General features: G+C 40.4%; 1 protein-coding gene across 4 annotated transcripts; it reads left to right on the top strand.

Moving 5' to 3' along the window:
* Positions 1–27,010, top strand: ZNF454 (zinc finger protein 454). 4 transcript variants are annotated; one of them, XM_079916094.1, is made up of 5 exons: positions 1–33; positions 1,018–1,091; positions 3,039–3,165; positions 3,573–3,662; positions 20,768–27,010. In XM_079916094.1, the coding sequence occupies exons 2-5, from the start codon at positions 1,059–1,061 to the stop codon at positions 22,099–22,101; spliced, it is 1,584 nt and encodes a 527-aa protein (XP_079772220.1). In that variant the 5' UTR covers positions 1–33; positions 1,018–1,058; the 3' UTR covers positions 22,102–27,010. The 4 variants fall into 4 exon arrangements, 2 of the variants coding, with proteins under 2 accessions (XP_079772220.1, XP_079772219.1); XR_013827490.1 differs by lacking the exon at positions 1–33 and having other exon boundaries at positions 423–1,091; positions 20,768–23,492; positions 23,578–27,010; XR_013827491.1 differs by lacking the exon at positions 1–33 and having other exon boundaries at positions 423–1,091; positions 20,768–23,910; positions 24,223–27,010.

The following is a 27,010-nucleotide window of genomic DNA, read 5'->3' as shown; positions in this document are numbered from 1 at the left end:
TGGAGCCCGGTGGGAAGGGCGGATGAAAACCGAGTAGGTCTGGGTCGTGGTCCGTTCTGAAGGACGGTAATCTGATGCCCCAAACTTCCCGGGACGTATGGCTAAGGTTTGATTCCAAAGACAAAAAGGCCAGGTGTGAGCTCTCGGGTTTAGGGTCCGAATCTGCGGGTGCATGTGGAAAAGGATGCGGTCAGGGCCTCTGGCGTGTGTTTTGGAAACGACTCCGGGAAGCCCATTTACGCTCTGTGGTAGATGCTCCCGGTGTGGTCCGGATCACAGTATCCGGAACTCGCTGAGGCCGGGTCAGCAGCTGCGCAGCCCCTGCAGCAGCTTCCCAGGGGACCTGGCAGAGGGCGGGAGGGTGGGTTGTACGATTAACATTCGTGGCGCCCAACGCCCACTCCCACCCCCACCCCGCACAAATACATAGCTTCTCTCCCACCTTTGACTCCAGGTCTCCCAAACTGGGCGCCAGAGGAGGAGAGGCTTGAGGCCAGAGAACGGCATGGCCTTGAGAGACGTCTCGACAATGAAAATCCAGCCTTCTTAGCTTCTTTTCTAGGAGAAAGAAGACGACCTTCCTTCTCTACTTCTTTCACTCCCCGCCCAAGGATTAGGCAGCCGTCCAGGCAGGAGACACACTTTTCTTGAGATCTCTCAGCATAATTTAAGGGCAAAAGGCTGGAGAGTGTGTAGAAAGTGTGAAAACGGGCTGGAGGATGCTTTCTTCAAGAAAAGTCAAAGTATTTAAATACAGAAGGGAAGATATGGAGGATCTGACTCAGATTGCTAGGGGGAAAATTGGTGGGTGATGCTGGGAGTAGCTGCAAGGTGAGCTATTCCCTTTACAGGGGAGGCCATCAGAAAGACCCTCCAGGAGGAGAGAGGATTGGGAGCAAATAGGGACTAAGAATTCACTACCTGGAGTATTGGAGGATTCCCAGGGTGTGAATGCTCAAAGCCCCACTCTGGACTGCTGTGTGGTATTTTTTGACCCAGTCCTCTCCTCATAAACAGTAGAAGGTGTTACCAGCCTGAGGCTCATCAGAGAAGAAGGAATGGCAGTCAGGTGCCTGCCAACCGTGGTCCAGGTGAGTGAGGGATTGCTGTGGGCTTCCCCCTCTAAATTGCCTTAGGAGATTTGAATGTAGTAGTTGAGGAGGGTGGGCCTGTTTGTTTACCCTGACCAGGAGCTTTTCTCCCAGTCCAGTCTCTCTCAGGAGCCTGCCCCGCTCCTGCCCCGCCCCCCCATCTTGGGCACATCCTGGTGGGTGTCAGAGCTCAGGAACTTGCTAAAGCTCACCTAAGTGACACAACTGGAAGTGAAACCCAGGTTGGTCCAAAGTGGAAACCTGCACTCTTTCCACTAGCAAGTAAAATAAGAGTCTAAAGTGGTAAAGGCAGTACCTAACATAGGAGTGATAGAAGAGAGAAATTGGAATGCTTTCTTGGAAAGGTGGGATTTACTGGGCTTTAAAAAAAGTTATATTTGGCTTTTTACTTCAGAGGAATATTGGGTACAAATGAAATCATTCAAGTGGTATGTTTTCAATTTCAATAAATTACTGAAAAGCTTTGAGCAGTGCTAACTTCATTAGAATAAGGGTATGGACTCCACTTTGAAGGAGACAGCGTTCATTTGAGTGTACAAATTCTGATGAATTTGGTAAATTTGTTCTAATTCATTCACACTTAAACCTGTCCAGGGCAGGAATCTGTGGCAGAAATCACTGGAAGGGCTGAGCAGCCGATTGAAAGTGCCATGTCAACCCAGTCCCAGCTCACTTGTTGCTCACCCTTCTCCTTGGTTTCTAGCTTGTCCTTTAGAACCCATCTCAGGCACCACTTTTGTTTTGAAACCTGTCTTCACGGTGCCAGTCCACTGTGATATTTCTCTTCCCTAGCCTTTTCCTCAAATTCATTGTTGGTGTCACACAATTATCTTGTGTTTACAGGCTGCCATAATTTTGGTTGCCATTCAGCAGACCTGTATTAGGGATGTAAAATGTGCCAGGTATTAGATCTATGCCCATGAAAGAAAGGTGAACAATGTTCCCTGACAGATTGGTTCATGGGTTCAGTCCAACAAATGTTCCTTGGTTCAGCCTACTTTGTGCAAGGATCTGGGTGCAGGTAACAGAAACCTAACTCAGACTACCTTAAGCAAAAGCAGGTCTTTATTGGAAGGATACTGGGATATTGCCCAAAATCCAAAGGCCAAAATGCACCTGTACTTCAGCTAGGCAAGTGGGGTCTAGAATAATCTAAAAGTCCTTTCTCTTGGACCCTTGCCTTTCTTCTCTGGGCTTCTACCTAACTCTTCCTTCTCAGTTCACACCAGCTCTCTTGGCCTCTCAGCCAAGTGTTTCCACAGAAGGTACTAGCTGTGATCAGAGGGAACAAGGTCACATTGTCCAGAAGGACTGTTTGCATGGGAACCGTGTATGTGTGTTGGGTTCAGCTGAAGAAAAGCAGGAGTTGCTGAGTAACACATTTGTAACAGGTGCTGGTTACATGGCCCATGTTCTAGAAGACATGATGGGAAGACAAGGGAGATGTGGAAATGGTCCATAGCTTCTTGGAGTTAACAGTCTAGTGGGGGAAACCAAAAGTAAACCAAAACTCAGCAAGTGGGACAGTGCTTGGATGGCCCTGCACAGGTGATATGGGAGCAGTTGAGGAGGGGTGCTGAAGAGGTAATGCTGAAGCCAAGACCTGGGTAGGATTGGTCATAGGGGTAGGAGTACAGGCAGGGCTGTGCAGATTGATGGAGATGGGAGAAAATGTTTTGGGCAAGATGAACAGCCAGTGTGAAGTCCCAGTGCTGAGGAGGCCTGTCCTCTCCACAAGGTATTTTTCTTCAGGGGAACAAAGTCTGATAAAAGCTTGACCCCTAGGAGACCCTGAGGAAGTGCTTCCCTTGTCATAGAACACCATCCCCCTTCTGTGCTAACAGCCCTGCAGACGGTCACAGCATTTCCCAAAGAGTCATGTGAGGGAGTAGCCACCAGTCAACGGGGATGGGTTTGCCCTTACAGGAATCAGTGACCTTCAAGGATGTGGCCGTGCTTTTCACCCAGGATGAATGGGCGCAGCTGAGCCCTGCTCAAAGAGCCCTGTACAGGGATGTAATGCTGGAGAACTACAGCAACCTGGTGTCCCTGGGTAAGTGGGAGCCTCTGAAGTCTCATCTTCATATTTGGAGATTTCTTTGGGACCCGTAAACTGGTTCCATACAGAAGTTTGGGTTGGGAGTGAGCTGTTCTGAGGATGTTATCTCAGTGCCTATCCTTTGTGTCCTGGGCACAGGGTTCTTTGGAGTCTAAGTGCAGATGTCTCAAAGGTGACTAGAGGTCGAATCCTCCCTCCCTTCCAGCAGAGAGGAAGACGGGAACAGATTCTCTGTGTCAGGCCCAAACCATCTTTTCCTCCTTCTGGGAACTGTTGTCTACCCTGGGCCCCTATCAGGTCACCATTTCCAGGAAGTTCTATGGACCATACCTCATCCTTGCAATGATTTTATCTCTGGTATGAACAGATATGGCCCATTTTTTTTTCCCCCTCAAAAACAGGACTCTTAGGACCCAAGCCAGATATGTTTTCCCAGCTCGGAAAGGGGGAAGAATGGATGCCGGAGGACTCCCTGGGAGGCTTCTGTCTTGGTAAGCATGCTGCATGTGGGAGGCATTGGGAGGAACACAGCACGTGCGCCAGGCCTGTGGACTGAGAAACGAGCATCTTTTCCCTTCATGTTCACCTCAATACCTTGTTGCCATATTTGTCCCCACGTGCATGTGGCACTCCTTTCTTGTGGCAGTTTGTGCCTCCCTGGATCCTCCTTCCCATGATTTTTCTTCTCTCTCTATTTGGCATAGATGGACAGCTCCCCACTGTGCTTGTGTGTCCTGTTGTTCCCTTCAGCATCTGACCGTGCAGTCTCTGCTCACACTTCTCCAGTGAGGAGGAACAGCATAGGTTACACACAGCTGAGCAGCTTCTGGTCCTCAGGGCCAGTCACCATGTGCCTACTGAGGCAGCTCTTCTAGCTAAACATTGCACATTTCTTCAACCACCTTCATATTTGTTCATCCACGTGTACCTACATTCAGCATTTAATTATTCCCCACCTTCTGCTGGTGCTGCACTGGGCTGTAAGCACCATACGAGCACAGCCAGATTTTTTGCCCGTTTTGCTGTACTGCTCATGCCCAGCACAGTGCTTGGCACCTAGTAAGTGGCAAAGACCTGTTGCCTGGGGATACAGAGAACACGACAGTTTAGTGGCTGTTACTTGTTTTGAGGAACTCATTGGATCTGGTAGCTTAAGAACGGGAGCAGGGGTGCCTTTCCCTAAACCCCCCAATATTTTAGAGAGCTATTGGCATGTTCAAGACATTACATTTCACTTTCTGCCAGCATTTGGCCAATTGTAAAATATTTTTAAAAACCTTTTGTTACTGATTTTTCACAGGAGCCCAATGAAGTAGGCAGGACTTTATATCCTACAGTAAGTAACTGTTTACTGGAATGTCTAGGATCTAATCTGTTATGGAATTTATATGTCTTAACTCCAAAACTCAGTTATCAAAAAAATCTTTTAACTTACCCCAATAGCATTCTGAATTTGTATGTTCTATTACACCCAAACTAAGACATTTTTAATATTTCACTCAGTATTATATTATACAAGCAGTGTTTTAACAAAAAAAGACAAGGGATGGGAATTAAAAGAAATTAATCCACTGTCCCAGTACTCTGGCCTATTAACATCATTTATTCTTCCATTATTCATCATTGACACTAATTCTTTATTGCACTTTTGAGGGGGGATTGTGAAGATGAAGAGGACTTTTATGCCTAGAAGGGATTTTATAGTCAGGTATGAGTAATGACATGAAAAACCATGAGGTCATGGTTCAGTCCTTCCCAGATGCCTTTCACGATCCTCTGTTCCAGCACCTCTTGTTTCCTGGACACCCTAAGCTGTGAGCTGATTCACGAAGGATGATTAGTGGTCAGCCAGTCAGACATGGAAAGAAATCTTATATTTCCCAATAAACTTTTGGGGTTTTGTGTTGCTGTTGTTTGTTTGGTGGGGTTTTTTTTTTTGTTTGTTTGTTTGTTTTTGTTTTTTGGCTGCACCATGCGGCTTGCGGGATCTTAGTGCCCCAACCTTAGTTCCCCAACCAGGGATTGAACCCAGGCCCACAACAGTGGAAGCACAGAGTCCCAACCACTGTATCACCAGGGAATTCCCCCAGTAAAGTTTTATAGTTGTTCTTTCAATTTCCTATTAAAATTATAGTGCTGTTTTTTAATAGAACTACCTCCTTGTTTTTCAACTGGAAATTGCTGCTGTAAAGAAGTGGTAGTCATTTCCAAATATTTATTCCCCTTGTCACTCTCCAATTCTTATTCTTAAAGTGTTCACTGAATTATTTTTAGTGTAGTTTTTTATTTCTGTTTCACTTCTTAATGACTGGCTAGGACTTCAAAAACCATGTAGAACAATGGTAGTAGGTTTATCTCTGGTTTTTCAAAGGATCGGATCTAGAACTTTTCCATTGTTGCATCTATCACTCTTGGTTTAGAAAGACACTTAATTTTAATAATACTAAGAAAAAGTCCTTCTGATAGCTTTCTTTTAAAATTTTTCTCTTCCCTGGGCCATGATCTAGTGTAGGCAGGGAGATGACATTTGAGCCCCTGTGGATCAGCACTGTGCTGGGTGATCTCCGGGGATTTGTTAGCTGCCCCATTTCAACCTTACAGCCTGTGAGGCAAATACGATTAACCCCACTACAGAAAACCCAGAAAACTCAACTTCAGGATGATTAACTAATATCAATGTATTTAATGTTGCCATTTTGTTGCAAGTCAGGATGAGGGTTAAACCAGTGTGACCCTCAAATGGTGTCATTCCCCCCCTTCTCCAAAATAGCTTTAATTCTTCAGAAATTGTTTACCCAGTAAACCTAAAGAAAATGACCTGATCCCTTAATTTGAGTAGATTGCTAATAACTTTTTACATTTCTTCCTTATTTATTAATCTGTTTAGTTTCTTTTTGTTATATCAATTGTACATTTGCCCTTTAGCTTTAAATTATCTTTTCTTGAGCCATAAAATGTATTCATTTACAACTGTGCATGGTATTCATCTATAATTTTTTTTTACATCTTTATTGGAGTATAATTGCTTTACAATGGTGTGCCAGTTTCTGCTTCACAACAAAGTGAATCAGTTATACATATACATATGTTCCCATATCTCTTCCCTCTTGCATCTCCCTTCCCCCCGCCCCACCCCCCACCCCTCTGGGTGGTCACAAAGCACCGAGTTGATCTCCCTGTGCTATGCGGCTGCTTCCCACTAGCTATCCATTCCACGCTTGGTAGTGTATATATGTCCATGCCACAACTCCCGCCCTGTCACAGCTTACCCCTCCCCCTCCCCATATCCCCAATCCATTCCCCAGCAGGTCCGCGTCTCCATTCCCATCCTACCCCCAGGTTCTTCATGACATTTTTTTCTTTTTTTTTCCTTAGATTCCATATATATGTGTTAGCATACGGTATTTGTCTTTCTCTTTCTGACTTACTTCACTCTGTATGACAGACTCTAGGTCCATCCACCTCATTACAAATAGCTCAATTTCATTTCTTTTTATGGCTGAGTAATATTCCATTGTATATATGTGCAACATCTTCTTTATCCATTCATCTGATGATGGACACTTAGGTTGTTTCCATCTCTGGGCTATTGTAAATAGAGCAGCAATGAACATTTTGTCACATGACTCTTTTTGAATTATGGTTTTCTCAGGGTATATGCCCAGTAGAGGAATTGCTGGGTCATATGGTAGTTCTATTTGTAGTTTTTTAAGGAACCTCCATACTGTTCTCCATAGTGGCTGTACCAATTCACATTCCCACCAGCAGTGCAAGAGTGTTCCCTTTTCTCCACACCCTCTCCAGAATTTATTGTTTGTAGATTTTTTGATGATGGCCATTCTGACAGGTGTGAGATGATACCTCATTGTAGTTTTGATGTGCATTTCTCTAATGTTTAATGGTGTTGAGCATTCTTTCATATGTTTGTTGACAGTCTGTATATCTTCTTTGGAGAAATGTCTATTTAGGTCTTCTGCCCATTTTTGGATTGGGTTGTTTGTTTTTTTGTTATTGAGCTGCATGGGCTGCTTGTAAATTTTGGATATTAATCCTTTGTCAGTTGCTTCATTTGCAAATATTTTCTCCCATTCTGAGGGTTGTCTTTTGGTCTTGTTTATGGTTTCCTTTGCTGTGCAAAAGCTTTGTTTCATAAGGTCCCATTTGTTTATTTTTGTTTTTATTTCCATTTCTCTAGGAGGTGGGTCAAAAAGGATCTTGCTGTGATTTATGTCATAGAGTGTTCTGCCTATGTTTTCCTCTAAGATTTTGATAGTTTCTGGCCTTACATTTAGGTCTTTAATCCATTTTGAGCTTATTTTTGTGTATGGTGTTAGGGAGTGATCTAATCTCATACTTTTACATGTAGCTGTCCAGTTTTCCCAGCACCACTTATTGAAGAGGCTGTCCTTTCTCCACTGTACATTCCTGCCTCCTTTATCACAGATAAGGTGACCATAAGTGTGTGGGTTTATCTCTGGGCTTTCTATCCTGTTCCACTGATCTATCTTTCTGTTTTTGTGCCAGTACCATACTGTCTTGATTACTGTAGCTCCGTAGTATAGTCTGAAGTCAGGGAGCCTGGTTCCTCCAGCTCCGTTTTTCGTTCTTAAGGTTGCTTTGGCTATTCGGGGTCTTTTGTGTTTCCATACAAATTGTGAAATTTTTTGTTCTAGTTCTGTGAAAAATGCCAGTGGTAGTTTGATAGGGATTGCATTGAATCTGTAGATTGCTTTGGGTAGTAGAGTCATTTTCACAATCTTGATTCTTCCAATCCAAGAACATGGTATATCTCTCCATCTATTTATATCATCTTTAATTTCTTTCATCAGTGTCTTATAATTTTCTGCATACAGGTCTTTTGTCTCCTTAGGTAGGTTTATTCCTAGATATTTTATTCTTTTAGTTTCAATGGTAAATGGGAGTGTTTTCTTGATTTCACTTTCAGATTTTTCATCATTAGTGTATAGGAATGCCAGAGATTTCTGTGCATTAATTTTGTATCCTGCTACTTTACCAAATTCATTTTTTAGCTCTAGTAGTTTTCTGGTAGCATCTTTAGGATTCTCTATGTATAGGATCATGTCATCTGCAAACAGTGACAGCTTTACTTCTTCTTTTCCAATTTGGATTCCTTTTATTTCCTTTTCTTCTCTGACTGCTGTGGCTAAAACTTCCAAAACTATGTTGCATAAGAGTGGTGAGAGTGGGAAACCTTGTCTTATTCCTGATCTCAGTGGAAATGCTTTCAGTTTTTCACCATTGAGGACGATGTTGGCTGTGGGTTTGTCATATATGGCCTTTATTATGTTGAAGTAAGTTCCCTCTATGCCTACTTTCTGCAGGGTTTTTATCATAAATTTTTTTTTCAAAAAGTGTTGAATTTTGTCGAAAGCTTTGTCTGCGTCTATTGAGATGATCATATGGTTTTTCTCCTTCAATTAGTTAATATGGTGTATCACGTTGATTGATTTGCGTATATTGAAGAATCCTTGTATTCCTGGAATAAACCCCACTTGATCATGGTGTATGATCCTTTTAATGTGCTGTTGGATTCTGTTTGCTAGTATTTTGTTGAGGATTTTTGCATCTGTGTTCATCAGTGATATTGGCCTGTAGTTTTCTTTCTTTGTGACATTCTTTTCTGGTTTTGGTATCAAGGTGATGGTGGCCTCGTAGAATGAGTTTGGGAGTGTTCCTCCCTCTGCTATATTTTGGAAGAGTTTGAGGAGAATAGGTGTTAGCTGTTCTCTAAATGTTTGATAGAATTCGCCTGTGAAGCCATCTGGTCCTGGGCTTTTGTTTGTTGGAAGATTTTTAATCACAGTGCTTGTGATTGGTCTGTTCATATTTTCTATTTCTTCCTGATTCAGTCTTGGCAGGTTGTGCATTTCTAAGAATTTGTCCATTTCTTCCAGGTTCATCTATAATTTTAACATTTTACATTATATCCTCTTTCTCATTTCCAACTTTATCTGTGTATTTTTCCTCTAAAATTTGTTGAGACTTTTTGTAGAGAACCAGCTCCTATTTCTCTTACATGCTATAATTTTATTTCAACACTTAGCATTATCATTTCCTTTTTTTACTTAAAGCAAATATATTTTGATACTGTAATCCTATCTACAGAACAGAATATGTAACATTTTTGAACAGCCTGAAGAATGGGCAAACACCCTCCATACCCTGCTGTCCAGCTGAAGAAACAGAACAAACTGCATATGTGAAATTCGATGTGTCCCTCCTCATCAGATCTTCCTCCTTCATACCAGAGAGCCACTAGCTTGAATTTTACATTAGCTCCTGTGCTGCTCTTCTTGCTCTTTACCACATTTATCCATAGCTCTGAGCAATATTGTTTAGCTTTGCACACTTTAAAGTTGATATATACATATATATATGTATTGTACTATAGATACCTTTCCACAGCTTGCATTTTTTTCAATCCTTGTTGAGATGTGTAGCTCTAGTCATTTTTAACTGCACTCTGATACTCCTTCAATGGCTATACCTTTATTTAACTATTTTCTTGCTGATAGACCTGTAGGTTGTTTCCAGACTTTTTGCTGCCTTTTGAATGATGCTGACCTGAATATTCTTTTTTTTTAAAATTTATTTATTTAATTTTGGCTGCGTTGGGTTTTCATTGCTGCACGCGGGCTTTCTCTAGTGGTGGTGAGTGGGGGCTACTCTTTGTTGTGGTGCGTGGGCTTCTCATTGAGGTGGCTTCTCTTGTTGCAGAGCATGGGCTCTAGGCGTGCAGGCTTCAGTAGTTGTGGCACGAGGGCTCAGTAGTTGTGGCTCATGGGCTCTAGAGTGCAGGCTCAGTAGTTGTGGCACATGGCCTTAGTTTCTCCACAACATGTGGGATCTTCCTGGACCAGGGCTTGAACCTGTGTCCCTTGCATTGGCAGGCGGATTCTTAACCACTGCACCACCAAGAAAGTCCAGACCTGAATATTCTTGTACATACTTCCTTATACACATGGGCCTTGTTTGGGAATTTCTTTAGGTGTATTCATAGGTGTAGAAACAGTGGGTTTAAGAGTATATGCTTCTTCAGATCTACTACGTGGTCCCAGATTGCTGATTAAATTAGTTGATACAAATTATACTAATAGTTGATTCAGGTCAGTTGATGTTACTTTGGCAAGTAACAGGAACTGAACCAAAATTCCTAAGAAATGGTATCTCATTGTGGTTTTAATTTGCACTTCCTTGTTTACTGGTGGACTTGAACATCTTCATATGTTGATTATTTGTGTTCTGTGACATATTCTTCATCCATTTTTCTGTTATAGTTTATCTTTTTCTTATTCACTTGTAAGACTTCTATATATAATTAGGAATTGAATACTTTATCAGTTAATATGTGTGCCAGTCTATAGCTTATCTTTTCTCTTTCTTTACTAGCAGAAGTTCGTAATCAGTCTTTGTCTTAATGATCTTTATCTTAGTGCTTTCTGTGTCTTGTTTAAATAATGCTTTCTACCCTTAGCTCCATGAGGGAAGGACTTGGCCATGTTTGCTCTTGTATCTCAGCTCACCAGGTCCCAGTATGTATTTGTTGAATGAAATCATGAATTTTTTCTAATAATAATTTACTTTTGTCTTTTTTTTCTGTATAAATCTTATCAGAGGTTTGCCTTTTTAATAAATTTAATAAATAATTTTTGACTTTACTGATCGTTTCTATTTTATCTTTATTTCATTAATTTTTGCTCTTCATTATTTCTTTCCTTTGAATTTTTTGGAGCTTATTCTGTCCTTTTTCTTTATTTTTAGTATTAAATGTCATAACAATAATGCATTTAGTTTAACGAAACTACAATGTTTATTATGAAAACTAATGGCCTCTTATCCCCCCTTATCCCCATTCTCTCCTCTTTAGAAGTAACCATTTTCTCTTCTTTCAGTTGATTATTTGGTACATTTGTTTCCATGTCTTCAAGAAATGTGTTTATATTGCTACCTCTTGACTTTTCAGTTTTAGGCATTATTTACTGAATTCCTTCTATAAAAGTGAGGATTAAACTCACCTCCCCGACTATTCGTCTTACTACCTTTTCCATTCCCTATCCTTCCAGTAGGGTTATAGTGTACTTAATGGTCAGAGAAATAGTCATTGTTTACATTCTGAAGCACTATTCACAGCTGATCCATGAAGTAAGTCCTGGCAACTTTTGCTTTTGCTTTCCTAAGCAATCTTCCCAGGGTTCATTTAGTTTAATTTAATTTAATTTAATCTCAGACCTTCTCTAGTTGTCTGCATCTCGATTCTCAAGACTTTTAGATCAGAAGTCATTCTGACAATTTCATTTTCCTGGAAAAGTCTCTTCTGGAGCCATCTGACCTGCTCCTTTCTGGAATGGCAGGTGCCTAGCTGTCATCCTCCTGCAAATCCCGTCTTTCCCGGCCTGCACGTCCCACATCATCCTTTTTCTTGGCTTATCTCTTCATTTGCACATGTCTTCCAGTAGCTTCCTAAGAAAGGATGCACAGGAATAAGCTTTTGGTAACCTAGCAAGTCTATAAATGTCTTTTTCCTGCCGTAACACTTTCTGGATAGTTTGACTAGATAGAATTCAACACTGGAAATCTTTTTTCTTCAGAATTCTGAAGACATTGCTCTGTTGTTTTCTAGACCTAAGTCTGCTATTGAGAAATCCAAAATCTTCAGGTTCTTCATCACTTGTGACCTGTTTTTCCTCTCTGAAAGCTTGCATGATCTCCTCATTTACTCCAGTGTTTCTCAGTGGTGTACCCTGGTGTGCTCCTATACTTGGATCCACTGAGGATTGGTGAGCCTTTCCATCTAAATTTCTGCCCTGTGGATCTTGGACATTTTCTTCTAGCATTTTTTAATTTCCACCTTCAGTTTTCTCTATTTTCTCTTGATGGAATGCCGGATACCACCTGGACTGGTCTTCTAATTTTATCTTTTATATATATATATATATATATATATATATATATATAAATCTTACTGTCCCCAGTAAGTTTTTTTTGTTTTTTTAAAATATTTATTTATTTATTTATGGCTGGGTTGGGTCTTCGTTTCTGTGCGAGGGCTTTCTCTAGTTGCGGTGAGCGGGGGCCACTCTTCATTGCGGTGCATGGACCTCTCACTGTTGCGGCCTCTGTTGTTGCGGAGCACAAGCTCCAGACGCGCAGGCTCAGTAGTTGTGGCTCATGGGCCTAGTTGCTCTGCGGCATGTGGGATCTTCCCAGATCAGTGCTCGAACCCGTGTCCCCTGCATTGGCAGGCAGATTCTCAACCACTGAAAAACCAGGGAAGCCCTAATTTTATCTTTTTATTAAAATTTCCATCTTTATTTTTTTTTGTTCTACTTTTGACAGGTTTCTTCAGTTATGTCTTCCAGTTCATCTATTGAGATTTTTAAAATATTTTTAATGAGCTTCATTAAAGTATAATTTACATGCAATAAAATTCAGCATTTTAAGTGTAATATTTGATCAGTTTTGACAAATTTATCACCAAATCAAAGGAATAACATTTTTGTCATCTCTAACCAAAAATGCCTTCTTACCTCTTTGCAATTAATACCATCCCCTGTCCCCAGCCCCTGGCAACCACAGGTCTGCTTCTGTCACTGTGAGTTTACTTTTCCAGGATTACTTTTCCATTGCCTAAAAATAGTTGTTTCACTTTTTCCCTGGTTTTCTAATTGTTTATGGTGGGAATTCTCTGTTGAGTTTTCAAATTCTGCCATCCTTTTTAATTTCCAAAAACTCTTGTTTTATTTGTAAGCTCTTATTCGTGTTTTACAATGGTAATATCTTACCTCTAAAGGTAATGATTTCCAAAAACACTTTCATCTCCCTTTATAGGCACTGTGTTCTCAAATTTTCTCTTTGATTGTTTTGATATCTCTTTGGTATCTCTTTCTTGTTAGAGGCTTTCCTCAGTTGGAAGAGGGAAACCTTCCAGCTCCTCTGAGTTGGGGAAGGGATCTGAGGGCATAAAGGCTTCATAAACTGACCTTAATCCAAAACTCCTTATTTTATCCACCCCCACTCTCAGATGTACTTGATAGTGCCAAGTCTTGAAACTTTTGATGACGTGGAGGAAATTGGGTCAGTTTCTGGTCCCTCCCTGGGGGTGACCTCTTGACTACATTGTATAGGGTTTGGATCATACTACTTGCATACCTTGTTTGATACCCTAGAGTTATCGATATATAGTTTAAACCCATACTTTTTTTTTAGTGCGGCCCAATGCAGCTACAGGTGCTGCTCCTAATTCAGCCCCCATGAAGTAACCTGGGCCCCAGTGAGAACTGACTCTGAGGGTCCAGTCTTTCCCCATCTCAGTTTATCTTCAGCATCGTGAAACCAGGGTGTGTTTGACCCCCTCTTGATAACACAATTAGATGAGTGTTTTCCTGTAACACAAAACGTTAAAAAGCCAGTTTTCTCTTATATATAGGTGATATGTTTTATGATCACAATCCAGAAAAGGCTTTAATAAATATAGCTATCTAATAGCTGCTAGAAAAGAAAGCTAGCAATTGGTTGTTTTTATTGAGCCAAATTATTATTTTTGAAAGCCACTCCCAGATTTTTTAAAGTAAACTTTTATTGAAGTAATACTAACACAGGAAAATACATAAATTATAAGTGTACAGCTCATCAGATTTTTACAGTATAAATACATCTGTATAACCAGCACCTATATCAGGAAATAAAATGTTCCTAGAACACCAGATATCCCCTCCCATCCCCTCTGTTTCTTTTGTCCTGAAGATAATTACTACCCTGACCATAGCTTTGTTTTGCCTATTTTAAAACTTTTTATAAATGGAATCATATGTGTCTACTCTTTTGTGTCTGGCTTCTTTGCTTTCACAGTGTATTTGAGATTCATCCATGTTGTCTTATGTAGCAATAGTTGATTCATTCTCATTGAGGTATGATATTTCACTCTGTAAACCTACCACTATTTATACATTCTACTGTTGCTAGACATTTGGTATATTTCTGACTTGGAGCTATTATCAGTAATACTGGAACTATTATGAACATTCTTGACATCTTTTAGAGAATGTACGTTATACATTTCTCTTGAGCATATAGCTAGGAGTACTATGTTCATGAGTAGGCAAGCTTTTTTTTTTAATTTATTTTTTTTGGCTGCTTTGGGTCTTAGTTGCAGTGCACGGACTTCTCTCTAGTTGTGGTGTGACTGTTTTCTCTTCTCTAGTTGTGGCGCACAGGCTCCAGGGCACGTGGGCTCTGTAATTGTGGTGTGGGCTCCAGAGTATGTGGGCTCCATAGTTTGCGGCATGCAGGTTCTCTAGTTGAGGGATGTGAGCTCAGTAATTGTGGCTTGCGGGCTTAGTTGCCCCGCAGCATGTGGGATCTTAGTTCCCTGACCAGGGATCGAACCTGCGTCCCGTGCATTGTAAGGTGGATTCCTTACCACTGCACCACCAAGGAAGTCCCTGCAAGCTTTAATAGACACCGCCAAATAGTTTTTTTAAGTGGTTATACCCGTTTATACTCCAGCCAGCAGGATACGAAGGTTCCATGTCCTCTTATATACTTAGTATTGTCATTAAAAGTTTGTTTTTCACCATTCTAGAGGATATATGGAGTATCTCATTGTACCTCAACTTATGACTAATGAAGTTGATCATCTTTTTATTTTTTTATTGATCATTTAAATATCCTCTTTTGTAAAGTATCTATAAGTCTCTCCCCTATTTTCTATTTAGTTGTCTAATCTTACCTTATTGATATATTTTAGGGTTGTACATTTGGGATTTGATCCTCTGTCATATAGATACATAATGCATTATAAATATTATTTCACACTTCGAATAATGATGTTATTTGGTAAACAGAAGTTCTAAATATTTAGGATAGTCCAATTAATTGGGGTTTTTCTTAAAGTTAATGCTTTTTGTGTCCTACTTAAGACATTTAATGCCATGAAGATCTTCTGTGTTTTCCTTTATTCTTTTGTTTTTCATATTTAGGTCTACAGTCCACATGGAAGATTTATTTTCATTATTTTCCATAAAGGTATTCAGTTGACCCAGGATCATTTACTGAAAAGACTATCATTTCCCCCATTGTACTGCAGTATACCTTTGTCATACATAAGGGGACTGCATGGGCATAGGTCTGATTCTGGGTCTATAATCTGTTCCACTGGCCTGTTTGTATACAGACTGGACTTCCTTAAATGTTCAGAAGAATTCACTAGTGAAGCCATCTCTGCTTGAAAATTTCTTTGTGAGAAGGTATTAAATGGAAGATTCAATTTATTTATTAGATGTAGGACCATTCAGATTTTCTGTTTCTTCTTGCATCTGTTTTGATACACTATACCTTCCTAGAATTTAGTCTTTTAGTTTATTGGCATAAAGTTTCCTCATTATGCTATTATCTTATAAATCTCTTTAGAATTTGTCTTGATGTCACCTTTATCATTCTTGATAGTGGTAATATGTGCCTTCTCTCTTTCTCCATTAGTCTTGATAGAGGTCTATCAATTTTTTATTAAGTTATCGATTTCTGTTATTTTTATTATTTCTTTCCTTCTCCTTTGTATTTAATTTGCTATTTTTCTGATTTCTTGAGATTGATAATTGATACAGATAGATAGATGTACATTTCCTTCTAACCATGCTGTAGCTGCATTTTGTGAGTTTCATTTCATGGTTCTATTATCATTAAGTTTAAAATATTTTCTAATTTTTGTTTTGATTTCTTTATCAGTTATTTAGAAATGTATGGACTAGTTTTAAAATATCTGGATTTTCTAACCGTCTTTTTGGTATTTTGTTATTCACTTCTGGCATAATTCCACTGAGTTCAGAATACACATTCTGAATGATCTCTGTCCTGTGAAATGTGTTCATAATACTTCACCTCCCAGTATATGTTCAGTTTTTGTAAATGTTCTATATGCACTTAAATATGTATATTCTGTCATTGTTGGGTATAGTGTTATAAGTATATCATTTAGATCAAGTTTGTTTATCTTGTTATTCAGATCCCCTATTCTTAATGGTTTGATTTGTGAGTTATTGAGAATGGTATGTAAACATATCTCACTACCATTGTTAAGGTTTCTCTATTTTTCCTTTTTATTTTCTCAATTTTTACTTTATACATTTCGAAGTTATATTATGTGAAAATGTAGATTTGTTATATTTTCCTAGATAATTGAACCTTTTGTCAATATGAACTATCTTAAAGCCTGTTTTCTCTAATATTATGAGATTTGTCTGATATTAGTGTAGGTATACCAGCTTTCTTGTGGTTAGTGCTTGCTTGATAAATCCTTTTCCATTCTTTTCTTTCCTTTTAATTCTGGATCTATATTTTTGATATTTCTCTCCTGAGTGCCATATAGTTGGATTTTATTTTTTTAATCCAGCCTCACAACAGTTTTTTATTTGTTTGTTTGTTTGTTTGTTTTTGCAGTACATGGGCCTCTCACTGTTGTGGCCTCTCCCGTTGCGGAGCACAGGCTCCGGACGCGCAGGCTCAGCGGCCATGGCTCACGGGCCTAGCTGCTCCGCGGCATGTGGGATCTTCCCGGACCGGGGCATGAATCCGTGTCCCCTGCATTGGCAGGCAGACTCTCAACCATTGCACCACCAGGGAAGCCCAACCTTAGTTTTTTAATAGGAGAATTTAGGCCAATTACTAATATGTATAGGATTGGACGTCTGCTATTTCATATTTAATTTTAATTTTACTCACCTGCTTTAAGTCCATTTTTTTTCTTGTCTTCTTTTGAATCAACTATTTTTACTGTTCCATATTCCAATGAGCTTGTACCTTCTTTAACTAGTCTTAAAGACTGTATGAGCTTGTATCTTCTTTAACCAGTCTTTTATTGGTAAATCTAATAAGTAAAACCAGCTTATTACTATCCAAAATAAATAATTCCCAGGCAATGCTAATAGCTTAAAACAATACTATTTTCTTTCTTTCATGTCTTGTGGTGTTTTTGCTATGTATTTTAATTATGTATATATTTTCAACCTCTCAAGACATTATAATTATTGTTTTGTGCAATAATATTTTTATTTACTCTTTCCATTGCCTTTTCTTACTTTTACACCTGGGATTATCTTTCTTCTGCCTGGAACACTCCTTTTATTGTTTTTTTTTTAATATGGGCCTGCTGGTGACACAATCTCTGTTTTTATTTGTACAGAAATATCCATTTCATATTTACCTTTTTGGGACATTTTGTTTCTATTGAGTTCTAGTTTAGCAATTTTCAGCACTTCAGATGCTATTTCATTGTCGTCTTTTTTTTTTTTTTAGACAATTACAGAGCTATTTTTTTAAATTTATTTAATTTATTTTTGTCTGCATTGGTTCTTCATTGCTGCATGCAGGCTTTCTCTAGTTGTGGTGAGCAGGGGCTACTCTTTGTTACGGTGCGTGGGCTTCTCGTTGCCGTGACTTCTCATTTTGTGGAGCACAGGTTCGAGGTGTGTGGGCTTCAGTAGGTGTGGCATGAGGGCTCAGTAGTTGTGGTTCATGGGCTGTATAGCGCAGGCTCAGTAGTCGTGGTACACAGGCTTAGTTGCTCCACAGCATGTGGGATCTTCCCAGACCAGGTCTTGAACCCATGTCCCCTGCATTGGCAGGCAGATTCTTAACCACTGTGCTATCAGGGAAGTTCCTATTTCGTTGTCTTCTGTTTTCCCTTGTTTTTGGTTGAAAAGAGAGCTATCAGTTTTATTTTTTTTCTCTTTTAAAGGTAATATATTTTTCCTCTCAAGGAAATTTCAAATTAATCTTATGTTTTCAGTAGTTTGACTATGGTGTACCTAGGTGGATTTTCTCTGAATTTATCCTGCTTGCAGTCTGTTGTGCTTCTCAAATTCATTTTTCAACCTTTTTTTTAAAAAATAGTGTTTTTTGCCCCATTCTTTTCCTCCTCCTATTCCAGAACTCCAGTCACACATGTGTTAATAAATGTTTTCACCATGTCTTATATATCTTTTTAAATTTTTTCCTCCAGGTTTTACCATGGATATTTTCTGCCTATATATTTTTTTTAGTTCACTATTCCTCTCTTCTGCTATGTCTGATATACTGTTTCTTAAAATATTTATTCATTTTATTTATTTATTAAAAAAATTTTTTTTTCTCTGTGTCGGGTTTTTGTTGTGGCATGCAGGATCTTCTTGTTGCAGTGCAGAGGCTCTTCGCTGTGGCACATGGGCTTCTCTCTAGTTGTGGCGTGCGTGTTTTTTCTCTCTCTAGTTGTGACACTTGAGCTCCAGAGCACGTGGGCTCTGTAGTTTGTGACACATGGGCTCTCTAGTTGCGCACAGGCTCAGTAGTTGTGGCGCACAGGCTTAGTTGCTCCGTGGCATGTGGGATCTTAGTTCCCTGACCAGGGATCGAACCCCTGTCTCCTGCATTGGAAGGCAGATTCTTTACCACTGGACGATCAGGGAAGTCCCAATGTCCAATATACTGTTAAAGCTATCTATTGAGTTCTTAATTTCAGTTATATTTTTCAGTTCTAGAATTTTCATTGGATTCTTTGGTTCCAATTCTCTGTTAAAGTTCTCATTCTTATCTGTTTTATTGAACATGTTAGTCACACTTATTTCAAACCCCATGTCTGATAATTTTGGTATCTGAGTTCTGAGGGTCTTTCTCTATTGTCTGTTTTTTCTCTTGATTCAATAATTTCTTAGTACTCCTGGTACTTTTTGACTGAATCCTTGACATCATGTGTGAAGGAGTGAATACGCTCTGGATGATGTTATGTTCCTCCAGAGAAAATTTTCCTTCCCTCTGGTAGACAGCTGGAGTACAAGCAAACCACCCTAATCCATCCACCCAGGGACTCATTAGCTGGAGATTGGGTTGAATGTTTATGAAGCTTTACCTATCTCTTGTTTGCCCTTGCTGTTAGGTTGTAGACCTCCAGGAGTCCCAACTGAGAGCTTTACACGTTTACTCTGACCACTGTTCACCCCACAGCCCCCCAGAGGGTCCTGAACTCCAGTTTTTGGCTCAACAGTACTATAAGACTATAGAGAATTCTGAATTTCTGCTTAGCTTAGTCTCTTGCCCTGAGAAGTTTAAGAATTCAGCAAATTCTCTGACGAAGAAAAAACACTGTTAGAATCACCTCTGTATTTCCCTTCTATCCCAAATATTAGACTATCAAGTTGGCTTCAAGTGATATCTGATGCCTTTAGACAGATTTTTTTTTTCAATTCAGATTTTTTGGGTGTTTTTTGCAAGAACCTGGTCTTCCACAGGCTACTTTGTCAGGTCCAGAAGTGAAAGTCAGTTCTTAAGATTTTGAGATTTGGCAAAACTGGTGTTTAACTTTAAACATTCTTTGTTTTGAGCAAGGATATATTATTCTAAGCTCACAAGGATTTTAGCCTTAAAGTGCACCTGTTTAACTTTCTTTTCCAGGTAAGTACAAGGAGTTTTATTATTATTATAGCTCTTTATAGATTTTCTGGAGTGAGTAGGAGAAAACAGCATTGAGGGAGGCTTGTTCTTGATAGGCTTTCCCAGGAATCTTTGCATCATCTGTGTTAGTATCAAGTCCTTATCATTGCATTTCTTAGTACAAAGTCTTAAATAGACTTAACACAAAAGACAGATATTCACAAATACGTACAGAAAACTAGTATGCATTCAGAACTCTACTTGTTAATATCAGGATACCCATGAGACCAAGTGAGACTGTTGTTGAGTAAGTGTGGAATTTGTTTTGGGGGAGAGGGATAATTTTGTCAGACAATTCATGGGACCTTGGCCCAGATCCCAGTAGCAGAGTCCCATTTCTAATGACTATTATACTCCTTTCCCCAAATTCAGGGCCTTGCCTCCAAGACATACTGGATATATCCTGGCAGATTTGCTGCTTTCTTCCTAATTTTTTATGCTCACATATACATCCTCATGGTACATTTTCCTTATATCAATGCCACATTATTCATATAGGTTTGAAGATGTTGCTTCCTCACTGGTAGCAGGCGGTTCTAACTTTATTAGTAGGTATCAGTGTTTCACAGGCTCTATAGTAGCCTAACTTTTTATTTTCCATCTGAATGCTAACATGTGTCTATAAAACATAAATGCTGGTTTTAGTAGTTACTCCGAAGCTGAACTTTTTTTCTACCAAGTGTTGACCTCTAGTTTCAATGGTTTCTTAAGGTCACATCTAGGTTATTTTAAAGACCATATCACTAAAACAGATAAGGTACATTTTTTTCTTATCTGTTAGCATAGTGTGGTCTTACAGGTATTTTTGAGGCTTCAAAATTCAGGTAACTTCTCTGTAATCACAAAGAAAATAAATATTGTACTCAGGATCCCAGCTCAGGCCTGTGACTTCTGAATGCCAGCTCCAAGCTCTCCTGCTTCATACATTGTATAGTTGTCAACCCCTTCCTGCCATGTCCTCTGTTCACCTCTTCTCCCTTTTCCTGTTTTATCTTCACTTCAAGAAATCTTCAAAATTACAACCTCTCTGTTAGCATTATAAACAAAGTCACGTTCTTATCCCAACTAGATGTTTTACTAGGATAAAACAGACATTTGAATTTTTGATGTCTTTCAGATTGGATGACCACACCTGTGAGTAAGAAATCAACTCTCAAGGCAGATATTCCTGAAGGAGAATTGGGTCAGTGGATGATAAAGGAAAGATTCACTAAAGATACTCACTGGAAATATGATACACTGTTGGAATGGCAGCATGGAAGCCAGGAGATAAAGTTGCAGCAAGTGATGCTTGCTCATGAGAAAACTTCATCTGTGGTTGGTAACCAGAAATGTGATGAATCTGGGAAGCACTGCACCATGAGCTCATCCTTTGTTCAGAGTCAGGGATTTCAATCTAGCAAAAAAGCCTTTGAGTGTAGTGAGTGTGGAAAAGTCTTCACTAAGAGTTCAACCCTCAATAAACATCAGAAGATTCATACTGAAAAACTTAATGCAAATCGGAAAATTCTTATTAAAGAGAAGCGATATGAATGTAGAGAATGTGGGAAAGCCTTTCACCAGAGCACACACCTCATCCATCACCAAAGAATTCACACTGGTGAGAAGCCGTATGAATGTAAGGAATGTGGCAAGGCCTTCTCAGTGAGTTCCTCACTTACTTATCATCAGAAAATTCATACTGGAGAGAAGCCTTTTGAATGCAACTTATGTGGAAAAGCTTTTATCCGAAACATACACCTTGCCCACCATCATAGAATACATACTGGAGAGAAGCCTTTTAAATGTAACATATGTGACAAAGCCTTTGTGTGCAGGGCACATCTTACCAAACACCAGAATATTCATAGTGGAGAGAAACCCTATAAATGTAATGAATGTGGGAAGGCCTTCAATCAGAGTACAAGTTTTCTTCAGCATCAGAGAATTCACACTGGGGAGAAGCCTTTTGAATGTAATGAATGTGGGAAGGCTTTCAGGGTGAACTCTTCCCTTACTGAACATCAAAGAATTCATACTGGAGAGAAACCTTATAAGTGTAACGAATGTGGGAAAGCTTTCAGGGATAATTCATCCTTTGCTCGACATCGGAAAATTCATACTGGAGAGAAACCTTACAGATGTGGTTTGTGTGAAAAAGCCTTCAGGGACCAATCAGCCCTAGCCCAGCATCAGAGAATTCATACTGGGGAGAAACCTTATGCGTGTAATATATGTGAGAAAGCATTCAGTGACCATTCAGCCCTCACTCAACATAAGAGAATTCATACTAGAGAAAAACCTTATAAATGTAAAATCTGTGAGAAAGCCTTTATCCGAAGTACACATCTGACTCAACATCAGAGGATTCACACGGGAGAGAAACCCTATAAATGTAATAAATGTGGGAAAGCTTTCAACCAGACTGCAAACCTCATTCAGCATCAGAGACATCATATTGGAGAAAAGTGATATGGAAGAGCTTTGAGACTAAGTGTATTAATTATTGAATGCAAGAGAATTTCCATTCTACATAATAACCATGAAAGCTTACATGAAGATAGTCATTTTATTTACTGAGAGTCAAGGTTCACAGTAGTGTGGGTTTTGAGAACTTAAGAATGTCAAACACTCCTCATAATTCAGAACTGCCTCAGTTGAATAGTCTGAATTAGTCTGAACTACCAAGTATCAGAACCAACATGGACCTTCATTAACAATATAGAAATTAGTTGACCATTAAGATAAATTATAAAATTGTAAAAATTGAGAAGCACAGGAACAAAAAAGTAAGAAAATGGTCTATAAGCATTTTACTGTACTTGATTCTCTTATATAGGAGGGTTTCTACCTTTAATGGAATGCTTTGTTTTCCTCACCCCCACTATTTACACCCAGTGTAAAGAAAGTGCAGTCACCTGTGCACTGGCCCAGGAGTTACTTAAATTATGCTTCCCACCTTCTGCTTCAAACCAACTTTTGTCAGATTTCCCTGGTTCATGTGTCCACTGGCTTCTTACCTGTATTCTTCTCCTGGGACAATTCATTTGAACTGTGTGTCCCTTTTTGATTTAGCAGCTCCTAACTGATAACATCACATCAGTTACTACCACCCAGTTTGCCCTTGAAGACTGTGGTTATCTGACCTCACACAGTCCATGATTCTGGATGTTGTTCCAAACCCAGCTTTCAGAACTCAGGACCCCTATCTGGAAGGCAGAGGTTGATAAAAATTCCTGAGTAACCCAGGTCCTCTGGGCTTCAGTTTGACTCTGACCCTCGGATAATCCCTAAAGTAGGGGCTTAATCTGTGCAGACATTCCCCTCGCCAGTTGTTCTGCACTGTAGTTACACTACACATGGCAGTCACGGGCATGCTCAGCTTCGGGTGTGACGATCCCAGCCACCTAGAGATGTTCTGGGCACTGCTACTTCTGTGACTTGCCATTTCCTGATGTGCATCTGACAAGGGAGGTTAGAACCTCAAGGGAGTTGTCAAAAGGCTCTCACCCACTTTTTCCCTTGGCTGGGCAATCCTCTGTGTCCACTGCATTAGTGTATATTTGTTACTCCCAGAATATTGAACTGCTGCATCCTGGTTCTTGCCCTGCTTTTGTCTACTTTTCTGAAGGTATCAACTCTGTTCACAGAAAACACAGAGAGCTTTGAATTTCTGATTTTGCATTTGGAAGTGGCCATTTCGTGTCCTCCACCTGGGTATTCCACCACTTAAAGATTACCCCGTTCTGACAGTGGTGAGCAGCGTGTTGAGTAATTCCATGGAGTAGTCAACAGCACCATGACATTCTCTGGCAGGGGCAGTGTCCATGCCCAGAAGTCTGAGTAATACTCTAGTCCTGCAGGTACAGTTCCTTCACTATCTTTAATTCTTCAGTGCTGTCTGTAGAAGTCACAGATAAAATAACATCTGTGTCCCTTCACACACAGCCTCTGGGGGCACCTCGCCTTCCCCACCACAAAGAATGTGGAGCCTGCACTACTGCAGACTGGAGCATACTACAGCATGAAGGTGGAAGAGCAAATCAACTGTTGTCTGGGAAGCAGTGTGACAGGTTCCTGGTCTGTGGAAGTGCTCTCTATCAATTTGGGCAACTGCCGGCCCCTACGAATGCTGCACCTCAGCTCCAAGTTACAGGAGAGGATAGTCTGTCATGGTGGAATCAGGACTTCAGGTTGAACATGGACTTGGAAGCTTCCAGCAGCTTTAAATACCCAAGTTCTCTAAATTCAGCTCCCACCTAATAAAGGCCAGTGGTGTGGGTAGGCATCTCCTGTTAGATCAGCAACTCATCCTTTCTTCCTTATTGTGCTTCAGGTGAAGCAGCATTTCAAGAGGTTGCTTGGAACTCTCCATGCCCTGGGCCCACACATGTTCATCTGCAGCCTTACATGGCTGGCAACCCCAGATTCCACAATAAACTTGGAAAGCTGCTCACTGCTACAGAGATCTGCCTTCAGTACTATCCCTATGGCCCGCCTTGTCCTCACTATTACCTCCTTGCCTTGAATCCCTCACAAGGAACATATTTCTCAGCTAACTTTGTTGTTCCTTATTTTTTTTTCTGTATGCAGGCCTCTCACTGTTGTGGCTTCTCCCATTGTGGAGCACACGCTCCAGACGCACAGGCTCAGTGACCATGGCTCACAGGCCCAGCCACTCCACGGCATGTGGGATCTTCCCGGACCGGGGCACGAACCCGTGTCCCCTGCATCAGCAGGCGGACTCTCAACCACTGCACCACCAGGGAAGCCCATTCCTTTTGTTTTTAATGAGAGCTGCTGCCCCTTGGAATGTGCTTGCATTTGGGCTAAGGCCAAGACCTTCTGCCACTCATCCCAGTGGCAGCTCCAGCAGCTGTGCTTCCACCAGCATTAGTGCAGTCTGAAGGCCCTCCATATGATTACAGTCCACTTTCCCTGAGCCCACCACTGTCAGGCTTGGGTCTTCATGAAATTAGACCTCTGAGATGCCTCTGAGATGCCCCCTGGCTGGGGAGACAAAAAGTAAATGGCCTATTAGAAATGCCTGAGTCAACTTGGATATATTTATGATAGTACTGTTCATCTGACCAGACCATTAGCATTGGCTTTATTACATTATGCCATATGATTAACACCTTATGGTATGACCACCTCAACTAAGTGAGCCAAAATTCTCCTGGGTGCTATTTCATACTTTTTAAATCTGAAGTAGGTTCTCCACACCGACAGTCTAACCTTGGGCTTAACCCCCCAAAAGTGCGTTTTTGAGAACTCTGAGTTAAAGTCCCTCAGCCACCTTTTCTTCTGCCAGCTGATCTGCATGGTATTAGACAAGAGTTGAGCAATTATTTATTTTTTAAAATTTCTTTAACATACTTTATCTCATAGTAATTTTTCGTGAATACCTTGTTATAGAAAAAGTCTAAAGTAATGTAGATAATATTAAGCTTATATTGGTGAATTAGTTTATAAAAAATATATTCATATGAATTGTCTTATCTGTGCCTAACAAGAGTTGAGCAATTATTGACAGGGACTTTTCTCTACCCCAACCTCCTAGGAGGAGCAGTTCATTCTGCACCTCGCTTTTCTAGTTTTACTGATAGACACCATGACAGAAGATGAGGACCACTGTTTGGGACACTCCAGGGTTAGATGTGCCGTCCTTAGCACATCCAGCCCAACCCACACTACTCCTTACTGGCACAAACACTTCCCAGCACACCCACGACTATGCCGTCTCAAGATAACGGGTCTGGGGCTTCCCTGGTGGTGCAGTGGTTAAGAATCTGCCTGCCAATGCAGGGGACATGCATTCGAGCCCTGGTCCAGGAAGATCCCACATGCTGCAGAGAAACTAAGCCCGTGTGCCACAACTACTGAGCCTGAGCTCTAGAGCCTGTGAACCACAACTGCTGAGCCCGTGTGCCACAACTACTGAGTCCGCATGCCTAGAACCCATGCTCTGCAACAAGAGAAGCCACCTCAATGAGCCCGTGCACTGCAAGGAAGAGTTTAGCCCCTGCTCGCTGCAACTAGAGAAAGCCTGCTCAGCAACGAAGACCCAACGCAGCCAAAAATAAATAAAAAATAAATTTTTTAAAAAAGTGGGGCGTGTGGGTAGAGAGAGTTGGGAACCATGTGAGCAAGGTGAGATTGGATGAGAAGAGGTGAGACCACACAGCCGGACCAGCCTGTGCGATGAGCTTTGGCAGTTTAACACAAAGGAAGCTACTGTCAGGTTTTAGCTTTTGCATTTCAAACTTCTAAGCTACAGAGAGTTCCCACTGATATATAAATTTTACTAGAGCATAAAAGATTGTAAATTTTTCTGATTTTTTTCTTTCCCAATTAATTTCCCTTGTAATGAATAAGAAATTCCAAAGTTGGAAAAACTATTTAACCACGTAAAGTTCAATTGCTAATTTATTTCAGCAATATACCTTAACCAACGTACAGGGTTGCTCTCTGACACAACCCTGATTATTACCTGATGTTATTTTATAATTTCTAGCTCTTAGATACAAAAAATAAAGAATTATAAATATATTTTCAGGCAGGCATATGCCAGATTCCCCCTGGTAAGTTGCCCCAGGCTCCTGACCAATCTTTCTGGTGTGCTCCAGTCCATCTCCCACTCCAGCAACCAGTGATGTGTCCACCCTGCAGATGGTGAGGTCTCACCCACTTAAAAGCAAGGCCTTCAAGACCCTTCACAACCAGATCCATGTAGACTCTCCAGCCTCATCTCCCTACCTTACCCTGCAAAAATGGAACTGCCAGTAGCTCCTGGCATGCCAGATTGGGTTATCATCATCTCTTTGTCTAGTTCCCCAAGAAGGCTGTGAGCTAATGTTAAGAACTTGGCCCAGAACCCAACTCAAATTGAGCACATAGTGCTGTCAACAGATATGTGTTAAATTAGTAAACAGGTGATCCTCACTATTTCCAACAAATAATTTGCTGAGGCCTGTATGGTTTATGACATATCTCTTTAAAGTAAAATGCCTTCAGTTGGCTTATGGGTTATAAAATGCACTTCTATTCCCAGGGCTACATTATAAGGGAAAATTCTGTACTCAGCCAGCTACCCTGTGTATAAATGTTGGGGAGGAGAAAGGAAGTGGGAGGAGTGGCTGCATTATCCTCTGAATGTTATTCAGTAGATATATCACTGTTTTTAAAGTGATTTAATGTGGTTTCTTTTTTTCCTTTTTGATAGCACGTGGTACAAATTCAAAACTTGTACAGTGAAAAGCAACTGCCTCTCTCCCATTCCTCCACCTTCCCAGTTTCTCTCCCCAGAGGCAACAGCAGTTACCAGATTCTATGTGTCCTTCCAGAGATAGTCTATACATATACAACCCCCAACTTTTTT

This window comes from Stenella coeruleoalba, assembly GCF_951394435.1.
Source record: "Stenella coeruleoalba genome assembly, chromosome: 3".
NCBI classification, from domain to species: domain Eukaryota; kingdom Metazoa; phylum Chordata; class Mammalia; order Artiodactyla; family Delphinidae; genus Stenella; species Stenella coeruleoalba.
The sequence above is the reverse complement of the archived record's forward strand: the minus strand, read 5'-3'. Positions and strand labels throughout refer to the sequence as shown.

Coding starts and splice junctions, on each gene's coding strand:
- ZNF454 (XM_079916094.1), top strand. CDS start 1,059: ATGGCAGTCAGGTGCCTGCCAACCGTGGTCCAG. Junction 3,166..3,572: donor CAGCAACCTGGTGTCCCTGG/GTAAGTGGGAGC, acceptor CCTCAAAAACAG/GACTCTTAGGACCCAAGCCA. Junction 3,663..20,767: donor CCTGGGAGGCTTCTGTCTTG/GTAAGCATGCTG, acceptor GATGTCTTTCAG/ATTGGATGACCACACCTGTG.